At 39.0% G+C, this 12,268-nt stretch overlaps 1 protein-coding gene across 1 annotated transcript in view; it reads right to left on the reverse strand.

Annotated features, from left to right (window-relative positions):
- The window catches only part of LOC136857856 (uncharacterized), a 162,252-nt gene that overhangs the window by 82,846 nt on the left and 67,138 nt on the right, over nucleotides 1-12,268 (reverse strand). The window contains exons 8-10 of the mRNA XM_068225178.1: nucleotides 7,433-7,504; nucleotides 6,018-6,212; nucleotides 2,860-3,019 (exon numbers count right to left, since the gene is read on the reverse strand). Of these exons, the coding sequence (XP_068081279.1) occupies nucleotides 2,860-3,019; nucleotides 6,018-6,212; nucleotides 7,433-7,504 (427 nt within the window). The remainder of the gene's footprint in view (nucleotides 1-2,859; nucleotides 3,020-6,017; nucleotides 6,213-7,432; nucleotides 7,505-12,268) is intronic.

A 12,268-nucleotide genomic window follows, 5' to 3' on the forward strand; every position in this document is an offset into this window, starting at 1 on the left:
CTGTTCAAAGGTGAGTATTATGCGTATTCTACATGCCTCGTATCCTGCAGGGTTGATGATATTTGATATAAATTTTAATGCAGAGTTTCAAGGTAATTATTGTTCTAGTCAGGTCGACCTTAGTATATTTCTGTAGTTCCTTGGAATAAATACTAGAATTGAATTTTAAGACTTCACAGCGGAGTACCAGAATTTTATAATGTTGGCCACCTTTGCATATTTCTCTACAACACATGATATTTTTGTTGTTTCTACGTTCCTTTATCTCAATTACTTGATGTGACGGAAAGTATTAATGTTAGTTATACCAGGGGTACTCCTTTCCCAGCTAATTAAACTGAGCGCCTTCTCTATGGCCTTCTATGTCAGTGGAAACGAATTTAAAAAATTTTCCAGAAATTTCCTCCTGAACTGTTAGATCGCTCTCCCATCTATTTGATAGCAACATCTAATGGCTAGATACAAACTATTTGCTGAAAGTGTTTGCGTTTCTAGTTGGTAAACCATTTTCCTGACGTTTCATTCTTTTTAATGTACAGAAGTTTACAACACTTCACCTGGTTCTTCCTCTATTGTAATCCGCCTATCACATGCGTGTAACTATGTTCTCTAACAAATCAAACCCGGAGGTTAGTAGCGAAATTTAGCCTATCAGCATATTGTATTTTAATTTAGTCTGGAACCTTGCCCTTCGGAACTATTTAAAGACAACACCTTAGGGCTGTCTGGTCTTAATTGTTCCAGTTCTTGAGAGTGCGACTTGACGGAGGCCAGAGAGGGCTAGGTGGTAGGGCGCGGCTGGACTGAAAAAGATCCAGCGCTGCAAGGTAATGGCAGGATTTACCTAAACATGTGATCGTGATTGCAGGTAGTTCCAGGGGAAGTTTTCAGCAGTTTTCTTAATATATAACATGTAATCCTTTCTTTTTAGGTTGAAATGTAGGACCTTCTGCGCAGTCTTCGGAATGTATTTCTATTCTCTACTGCTAAAATATTTAATGCAATGGAGCACGAGTGGTGACCCTCAGTTGTCTCTCCTTTTGAGTTGGGTGACTAAAGTTTTCATCCACTAAATTTTGGAAATCTTGTCTCGGCTTTTAAATTCTCCACCGTCAATCTCCCTTTTTAGTATGAAATTAGCCTCTGTGTCATTAGACCTTAAGCCCACTTAGGTTCTCGTCTATTCCAGAACGTTCGTTAAGGAGTGTTGGTGTTTCGTCTCTTTGCCTTTTGTTAATGGTCCGTTGTGTGCAACCATTTCGTTTTATATATAAGGCCTTGTGGTATGGTTAATTATGCCCCAGTTTATTATTTATAGGTCTGAGGGTAACCATGTTCCTTTATTTATGTTCCCTTTAGGGACAACACTTATAATTATTGTGGACCTCGGTAATAGATAAGCCCACCATGGGGTAACCAGTGCATGAACACTATGAAGTGGGATCACCTTAAGCGTTGCCGAGTGTAACTAAGATTGTGAAAAGCAACTAATTGCCTAATTGAAGCTAGCCTCTTTTACCTTGCAGCTGATACTCATATAAATCTTTCATAAGATTGTACATGTCAGTATCTACTATGCTTTTTTGAATGTAAGTTATGAATAGGAGTTTTTCCCAATTTATTTGTATCTGATTTTGGACTTCTAAGTCTAGTGCATTGTTGGAGCTGACGAGTTCGTTGTTAATATTTCTACCGATCCTTGTTATGTTGTTGAATTACTCCCTATGAATTAAAAAAGAAAGGAAAGAAATAATATTTGCAAATTTGTTAAAGTAAAAGTTCCTCTAAGTAATCCCCTGTCCAGCCATTCAACCCAAGCACTTCCTATTCCTCTGTGAGCCACGGAATAGCCGTATCTAACATTAGTAATTGGCGAAGCACGTTACTACCTAGTACAGTGGAACTTAACCAGGTATGATTATATATCCCTCCTTGGTGATTACATTTATTTACATAGGTATGCTCCATTCAGTTATTCGAACGTATCCTATGAAAACATTCCTGATGACGTTATCCTGACATCTGAAACTCTGTGCAATTCCACCTTTATGTGTTAGTGAGCGTAGAAGTTCCTTGTAGGAACTATTACTCCAGATAACCGCACTTAGACTTTCATGGCACCTTAGCATGCACATGTATTGAAATAAATTGGTGTCGCTGTCAGGTCATTAACCTATTGATTGATTTGATGCAATTCTCTGACATTCTCTCCCCTCTGAACCTTTGGAATTCTCTCTCCTTTCAAGATTTTATGCAACAAGGTTAAAAGGGTGAGCTTGCGCGCACGTCTTCCTCCACCTTTTCAATTCAATATCACGTGTCTTCCTGACGCCATAAATCACTTTCACTTGGATAAATCATGGAGTTGGTTTCTTCTTGGGTCATATCAAAGGACCACCTTTGCAGAAGAATTTTCAACACTTCTTACAGCACGGTCATATTATCTAAGACTTAACCTTCCTAAATGTAACAAATTGCATTTGTATATATATATATATATATATATACTTTATAATACGCATACGGTTCTCGTCGTTTTGATCCCTCCTCTTCTTACTCTTCGTGTATGCAAATATTACCTCTGAATGTATCATTCCTTCAAGTCACATTTCATGAAATTACTTGCTTTGCAATAGGTAATTACCTGCGACGAAATCTTTGCATCGCACCTTTATCATTCATATACAGTTTACTTTCTTTATTTCTTTCTACTTTCCTCTGTGTACATTTTTACTCCCCTTTCAATTCAACTGAATTAAATACTTGAAAAACAACGCTCATAATCGACTTTAGAAGTTATCATAGAGTACATTTATATAGCCCTTCATGTCATAAAACATAATGTTAGCTGTTACTCACGAGAGAAAATTTAGTAAGGTATTGAGAAACGCCAGCTGTATATTGGTAAACTCGTCCTGTCCAACACTCGAAGACTCGTCCAGAACAATGAGTACATTTGATGTATCCTGAAGGGAGTGATTCAGTCTTTCCACTAGTTCGGAGCTTCGTTCCTCCAAGGCTGTAAGCAAAGGTCAGACGCACTTAATTAGGAATCTCAACTATTTTACGGCCCTTATCACTGTTATGTATGTTATAGTAACATTAATATCTTTAAACAGAAGGCAGTAATAGAACAATCTTAATACCTATATGTTTGTAAACCTAGCACATAAATTCGTAATTCATTAACAAATACGAAGACCATCCGGAAAGTAGTACCCGTTAGCGCCGCATGAAGCGCTGACGACTCGGGTAGCCGCTGGGCAAGGTCAGACCGCGTCAATTTCTTGTCTTCCTGCTCTGTGCGAGGTTGCCTGTGTTGTGTCTGTGATCGTTTAAAATGTTTAAACAAATTGAGAACCCCGCCAGTTGTGAAGTGAGGGCCGTGATTAAATTTCTTAATGCACGAAACGTTCGACCTTGTGATATTCATCGCCAATTAACGGAGGTGTATGGAGACAATGTGATGGATGAGTCGTCTGTTCAGCGCTGGCATCGCAACTTCAACCTGGGGAGGCGGAATACACACGACGAGGAGCGTTCAGGGAGACCATCTGTCATTACAGACAAACTGCTAAGCGCAGTAGACGAATGCGTGAGGAACGATCGGAGCGTCACAATCGATGAACTCTGTGAACATTTTCCTAATGTGTCTCGAACAATTGTTCATGAAATTGTCCAAGACCATCTGCATTATTTAAAAATCTGCGCAAGGTGGGTCCCTCGCATGCTTACAGAGGAGCACAAAACCAAGCGTATGGCTGCAGCACTGACGTTTCTGGGACGTTATCCTGACTCGCATCATTACTGGGGACGAATCATGGGTTTGTTATGCATCACCTTAGAGTAAACGACAGTCAAGGGAGTAGCATCATGCTCATTCACCAACTAAACCAAAAAAATTCAAGGCAGTTCTGTCCACCAGGAAACTCATGGCAACCGTCTTCTGGGATCGCTGAGGTGTACTGCTCATTGATTTTATGGCCCGTGGAGACACAATTAATGCTAATGCGTATTGTGAAACATTATAGAAATTACGGTGGACCATACAAAATCGACGGCGAGGTCTATTGTCTGTAGGCGTCATTCTCCTTCATGACAATGCCAGGCCTCATGCAGCTGCGATAACACAACAACTTTTGCAGCAATTCAAGTGGGAAACCTTTGACCATCCCCCGTATAGCCCGGACTTGGCCCCTTCGGATTTTAATCTTTACGAAGCTTAAATATTTTCTGGTGGTAAAAGGATTTGACAGCGATGAAGAACTTAAACGAGCCGTAACTACGTACCTCAATACGCTGGCGGCGGAGGACTACGACGCTGGAATACAAAAACTCGTCCCACGTTATGACAAATGCCTAAATTTGCTTGGAGATTATGTGGAGCACGTCCGCCCCTGTGGTGTAGTGGTTAGCGTGATTAGCTGCCACCCCCCGGAGGCCCGGGTTCGATTCCCGGCTCTGCCACGAAATTTGAAAAGTGGTACGAGGGCTGGAACGGGGTCCACTCAGCCTCGGGAGGTCAACTGAGTAGAGGTGGGTGATTCCCACCTGAGCCATCCTGGAAGTGGTTTTCCGTGGTTTCCCACTTCTCCACCAGGCGAATGCCGGGATGGTACCTAACTTAAGGCCACGGCCGCTTCCTTCCCTCTTCCTTGCCTATCCCTTCCAATCTTCCCATTCCTCCACAAGGCCCCTGTTCGGCATAGCAGGTGAGGCCGCCTGGGCGAGGTACTGGTCATACTCCCCAGTTGTATCCCCCGACCAAGAGTCTGAAGCTCCAGGACACTGCCCTTGCGGCGGTAGAGGTGGGATCCCTCGCTAAGTACAAGGGAAAAACCGAACCTGGAGGGTAAACAGATGATGATGATGATGATGATGATTATTATTATTATGTGGAGAAGTAGCGTAAAGTATGCTCTTTCCAATAAAAATGTGTATATTTGTTAATATTTACTCCTGTGTCTTTATTGCACAAACGGATACCACTTTTCGGATGGCCTTCGTACGTAAGATACCTTCCATTAGCTTTTCTAAGTTGTCGGATACATTAATCAGATATTTAAAATTGATTTAAAATTTCTTTTCATATAAAATAATGAATAAAGTAGGAACACGTTAGTCATAGTTTACTCCGGGGAGTTATGTTCTTCTTATATCGGTAAAATTAGCCAATCCATCATATAGAAGGTTCAGGACTCATCAAACAATAGACAATATAATTAATCATTTCCTCACGAGATCAAATAAGCATGAATATGACACAGTATATAAAATAATATATATCAAGGTTATAGCTAGCAGTTTCTCGATGATCACCATACAGCGATTTGAAGAATAATATGCCTGGATACTTTAATGTACACAGTATGAGCATATTTGACTTTTGTAAATATTTTAGTACAGCGACCTAGAAGTTAACTGCTGAACAATCTCATTAGCGCTGCAGAAACTTTAATACTTGGTCATAATCCGCCACGCCACTGGAGATAGTAACAACACCCCGTCACAAAAGTGAGTATAGAACCACAACCGTGAAACAGATTATTCGTTCTTTCATTTTAGTTACATCAGGACTCGATTCTTCTGCAAAGCTAGCGAATTGAAATAATTGTGCACTATATATAATGACATCACATGTATTTCGTAATATTGTGGAAAATCATCCACAATGTTACAACAAATTTTCTATTTGAAACTGATGGGAATTTTCTACGGGACAAAATATACGGTACATTATAAAAATCGTATTTCCGTCCACTCGCATTCGCTACGCCGTAAATTGCACATCTAGTAACTAGAGAAGTGTTCACCCTGTTAGTTGAACTATGAGACATATGGGACCTTCGATATTGTTATAGATGTCTTCCGCACCTTTTCTATAGTAATCTACATTGTGATGCAACTGTATTAAATATGAAAATGAATGCTGGATAATTTCGGAACGATTATGTTGCTAGAAACTGAACAAATTATAAGCGAAAATGAGCAATAATATCCATCTACTTAGTACTTACTCAAGCAAGCCGGCAGTTGATTGTCTCCATCAGAACTTGCCCAGCCACTTTCAGTGCACGTCACCTCCGCATCTCCGGACAAGTCATAACCTGATGCACATACCAGTTGGCAGACCGTTCCTTCAGAACTCGACTCTTCTGTACAGGATGAAGACGACCAGTGTCCGTTGTCGATGTTTTCCAGGGAGTCACATGCTATCATATAAATACAATAATACTGCAGAGAACCTTAAAAAGAACTAAATAACTTCGATAAATGGTGTGTAATATTGCATCTCCAGATTATTCGTTATTAGCGGCACTATCATCGTGCTGCAATAAGCTGTCCATGAAATAAATATTAAAAATCAAAGTTCCAGTTAATGTCAATTAGATCTACATTTATAATGAGTACATAAATAATTAATTTGTAGTCAAGGACAAGGCCTACATGAAAACATATTTAACACCACCAGATAGTTTACTGTGCTAAGGGCCTTTATTAAGATGAAGGTTTAAACTGAAAATTGACTTAAACTGTAACTCGAGTTGTAACTGATGTTGAGTCTTATAATGACCGGCATAAGTTAAACTGAGGTGAAGATGGGAATATACGATCTTGGTAGCAGTGACTTGCGAAAGAAAGATGACTGTCGATAATGTTTTTCAGTGACCTGCAGGAAAATATGACTATCGATAATGTTTTGTTTACTTCTTGTAGTTAAGATGGCGGATAAAAACAATAAACTTTGTTCTAATTTTACTAGTAAGGTAATAGAATTCCTTGTGAAATTAGTACAGAAATATTTATATAGTCCGTGAAACAGTGGCCTTATGAATTCCTCAGATATCTCCCGTTGTAATAAACATACTACCGGAGGCATAAAACCGCAGTGCTATTAGTAACTGACTGAGACGTTCTACAGCGTGATTTCTGAAATAGAAGGAAGTTACTTTATTTTCTAAAATTCACACTTTTGACATTCAAACTGTTCAAAAAGTCATTCTTACATTCTTGCCTTTTCATTGCATGGTTTATTCTAGCACCAGTTTGTTGAAATTAGGATTATGGCAGTCTGTTTCGTAAACCCAAACCTATTTTAAAACTCTGTTTCATTCCATATATGAAAGTGGCGTGCCCTTGCTCGAAACTCGTGGTGACCGTGGTCGTTCAATAATTTGAACTACTTCATCATCGCTTAGTATTTCTTCAAACACCTCAAAAATATCTTCGAGATCCATTCGTTCCGCCATGTTGTAAGGTTATGTATTCTCAAACATCAGTTTAAACGGTAGATGAGTGGCAGTAAAATTAATCTCTAGTTAAACTTAAGATTAAGTATTATAATACGTGACTAACAGATAAACTGAAGTTTAATCTGAACCAACAGTTTAAACCTCTTTAATAATAGTGGCCCTAAGTTTTGAATACTTACCTGAAATCCTTTCTGATGTGGGTGGGTTAGTACCAGTAGTACCAATAGTACTAGGACTGGTTGTCTCATAACCTGTAACAACATACAGAATGAAAAATTATAACACAACAAATATTATCATTAATTGGACACCCCAGAATATGAGTCTGTCTGTGATCACCGTTAGACTACAAAACATATGGCGGTACTTTCGGAAGTTTTTAAAAAGTTACTATTATAAAAATATAACAGTCATGTTGTCATTAATGCTTTTACAGCCTGTACTTTAAGACATGATACTATATAGGCCTTTGGGTTTATGCCGTGTCAAGAAAATAAGGTGAAATTCTTTACGTTTCGCAGAGAACTGTGCTCTGCGTCCTCAGAAGAAATCTCGACCGTCCAGGGGAAAGGCTTCTTAAACAATGACACTTTAAATTTGGACGTTATAATTGAAGTGGAAAATGGTACGTTCATTCCCCACCAGATGGCCCCCAGTACGTGGCAACGCTAGCGTTCGAAGCGGAAGCTGACCGAACCATCACAATCAGTCTAAGCGTTTCACATAACGTGTTTGCGTAACACTTGACATTGGCAGGTGTATGGCATACACACAAGCCTGAAATGAAAGATCTGGTGACGAGGAACGTACGAATTTGGAAAACACCGAGACGAAATAACAATAGTGAAGGGAACGGGAAGGGAATTAACTACGTAAATTCTTAATGGCTGGCAACCAGGTATAACTTAATTGATAGCCGGTGTCCCTGTTGAAATTGTTAGGATTTCTACGTATTTCCACAGCTTCCCGTATAATCCTGGACCTGTAGTGTCTAGTGTGGGTAAGAGCTCGAGCATCTTGGAACATGACATCATGACCTGACGATAGAGCGTGCTCAGCTATGGCCGATTTGTCTGGTTGGTTGAGACGAATATTACGTTCATGTTCCTTGATACGTGTACCAATGGACCGGCATGTTTGGCAGATGTATACCTTACCGCAAGTACATGGAATTTTGTATACCCCAGGATGCAAAAGTGGGGACAGTTTGTCCTTGGTTTTACTCAGAGTGTGAGCAATTTTAGCGGCGGTGCCAAGCACGGTTTTTATATTGTGTTTGCAGAGGACCATGGCAATTCGATCTGTGGTGTTGTGAATGTAAGGCAAGTAAGCAGTTCCCTTCACTTCTTCCTTCTGTGAGGTTTGCTTAGTGGTTTCTCTGGGATGTAGGGCTCTATGAATTTGCAAATCGCTGTAACCATTACCCTCGAACGAGACATTGAGCGTGTCCATCTCCACCTGGATATGTGATGGCTCACAAATTCGTCTCGCCCTCTTGGCGAGTGTCGTGAGAATGCCTTGTTTTTGTGCTGGATGGTGGTGAGAATCTGCATGAAGGTAGCGATTTGTGTGGGTAGGCTCCCTAGGATATAACGTCTGGTTTCTTTCTTACTAGAACATCCAAGAAAGGAAGACATCCGTCCGATTCCATCTTCATAGTGAATTTTATTGACGGATGTTGCTGATTTAGGTGGTTAAGGAATAGATGAAGCTTCTCAGGACCTTCTGTCCAGACCACAAATGCAACATCAACATACCTCCACCATATCATAGGCTTGACGGGCGCCAAATCCTCAAAATGCTCCATAAAGAAATTAGCCACCACGGGCGAATGTGGACTTCCCATAGCCACTCCGTCCGTCTGTTCGCAAAAATTCCCACCCCACAAGAAATAGCTCGACGCCATGCAGTTTTAAAATAGGTTGGTAATGTTCTCAGGGAACACGTGTTCAATGAGAGACATGACCGAGTCAATCGGCACTTAGGGGACTCCACATCAAAACTCACCAAAAGGTGCATTAGGTTGAATGGTTATAGTTGACAGTTTGTTGACGAAATACTAAAAGTCCCTGACGTATGATTCAGTACATCCTATGTGTGGCTGAAACAATTTCCTTAGGTATTTAGCCAGAGCATACGCAGGGGAACCTATCGCACTAACAATAGGTATGAGGGACACATCTTTTTTATGGATCTTAGGCAGTCCATGTAATTTAGATGGCACTGCATCTACCCGGGACAGGTGTTTAGCCTCCTCTTTTGGAACTGAAGATTGCCTTAAGAGCTTCACGGTGGCGTTGGACACACGAGTGGTGGGGTCATGTGAGCTCAGTCTGTACACAGGCTCTGACAATATAGCCTAGATCTTATTCTTCTGAGGATACAGAGCACAGTTCTCTGCGAAACGTAAAGAATTTCACTTTATTTCCTTGACACGGTATAAGCCCGAAAGCCTATACAGTATCATGTCTCTAACATTCATATAAGCACACACATATTGACTTCATAACTATTTTCTGACACCAAGGCCTATCATGAGTGAAATGAAACTTTTTAAGAAACATGTTGATGAACATAGATGTGACGTCAATATAAACTAGTGTCCAGGTTGAGTAAACAGTGGAAGGGCTGGCTGGATATGCCGTTAAGGTTGTTATGATAGTTTTTATCATAATGGATTTGATATTTTACAATTATTATTTTCTAAGTTATACACTTAAAAATATAGAGAAGAAAGTAGAAGATAACACGGGAAGAATAATATTTTAAATTCCCTTGACGCATATGTTTCCACTGCTCCAAAGAAAGGAATAAAAAAGTAACGTACAAAGAAATCGCTCGGAAAGTTGATCTTCTACAGTTGGCAGATATCTGGCTGTAACAACATCCAACATAATCAATCATACGTGACCAATAGTTGGAGCAGTTTTCAGTTATTTTACTCACATTTTTATCAAGCTGTGGGCAACTGAATATTGTGGTATTGTAGACAATGGCAGAAAGAGGGTGGCACTGAAGTGCTCATTTTCGGTGTGATTCGTAATCAGACAATTTTATATGATGGTATATAAATCTTAATACATTCGGTTTATATTGCTACACAAAGTTATGAAATAAGTATGCCAGAAATGAAACAGTGGACACAAATTGGTGCCTAGATTATACGTCATGCACACTGGATTAAAGTTATTTCATTTCGTACTAATGAACAAAATGTATATAGAAAGTTTTAAAAAACTTGCGAAGAACACAAGTATTCTTAAAGTGAAACAACTGCTTTTTTTGAGAGATTACTTATGAATTATAATAATTTAATAACTGTCTGTCTACGTCTGTTCTAATTATAATGCTTATATTGGTACCTTAATTGACTGTCAGATACACGGATAATGGGAATAAACGAAATATGTTGTTTTTAAATTGGCACTAATTGGTTAAGTTCTGTACTGATATCGCTTATAATTACCATTATTATTATTTGTAGTATGTAATCCTGCCTTCAACGGTCAAAATTAGTATGTACGATGTAATTTGAAATTTGAAATGAACATGTTAATGTTTGCACCCTACGAAAAATGTACACTAGCCATATTCCATTGTACATGTCTATTGTACAGAATTATAACAGGTATTATGATATCTCTTTATGAACAAAATCAAGTGCAGTTCTAGACGTAAGTTGTACTTTTTTGACATCTATGTATCCGCGAACTCCTGAGAAAACTACATATACAGTGTTGTCCATAGCTAAACACCGGGGAGGAGAAATTTATCCCAAATGTATGTAAAGTGTACCTCTGTGATTTGTTGATTGTGACAGAGAAGGCTGAATTTATAGATCAATGCTTGTGTTTAAGAAAGAATTTCCAAAACTATTCTTCCTGAAATGAGTCCATCACAATTTCTTCATGAACAAAATTTTTGTCTACCTTTACCTCAGCCAATCTCATTCCGTTTTACAAACCATTATCAGTAATTAGATTGTGGAAAAGAATATTAACATACACCAAACTTATATATCGTCGCTGCCAGGACTAAACATCCTATGTGAAATATTTTAGCTGAGAACTTTGGCCGGTAAGGTTCTATCATTTAAGTGCAATATTGTGTGCATATTGTCAAGGCATTCTCGCTCTCCATAATGTATGTGCTGCGAGTCAGTATATCTCCAAAAATATTATCACATAGGAGGTTTTGTCCCGGCAACGACGTTATATAAATTTCGAGGTGGTATATCTGAAGGATGAAGAAAGTTGAGAAATGTACCTAATAGATAATGCACTACTTCGTAAACATCGTCATATTCCACGGAATCATTTCCAATGCATAGTCACTCCCACCTGAAAGTAACGAGGATATGATATTGTACTGTATGTTCCTCGCATTTAGTATTTTATCAGACTTAATGATTATCAAAATATAATTGAATTCTCACGTACATACAAACACTGTGGGTACGACAACCAACATTATATCTATAGTACCCTGCTGTTTCTGAGAAAAGTGTAACTGCGAGGAACTTATACAGTGTCTTACGTTTCTTCTTTTCCTTTCTGATTGACTGTAGGTTATTTTATCACCTTTTCTAAATGTTCAGAACCTGTTAGTTAATGGTGATAACTTGTTCTACTAATTTAGGAAGAAGAGTTGAATTCTCATTGGGATGTGAAGAAAACCCCAACAAATATTTTACAATATGTTTTTGTGAAATCCCATTGATACCATTAAGGCCTAGTTCAACGTTAGTGAGTTTATTTTAGTTACAATAACATTTTTGTGTTTCTGCCATGTTCTCATAGATCTCACCAAGCCAGATCAAATTACACCTTACTCGCCTCTGCTCGACATTTCCACACCAAACTACACCGCACTATACCAACATTCGACATCCAGAAACCAAACCAGTATATTTACTGTAGTGGAGATCTCCAGCAATTTACATTCTCTCCTTAGTTTAAAATTCTTCACTTTGGGCTATCAGGTAGAATATTTCAACACTGACTGAATAGGCGTAG

Source organism: Anabrus simplex, chromosome 1 (genome assembly GCF_040414725.1).
Source record: "Anabrus simplex isolate iqAnaSimp1 chromosome 1, ASM4041472v1, whole genome shotgun sequence".
Taxonomy (NCBI): Eukaryota; Metazoa; Arthropoda; class Insecta; order Orthoptera; family Tettigoniidae; genus Anabrus; species Anabrus simplex.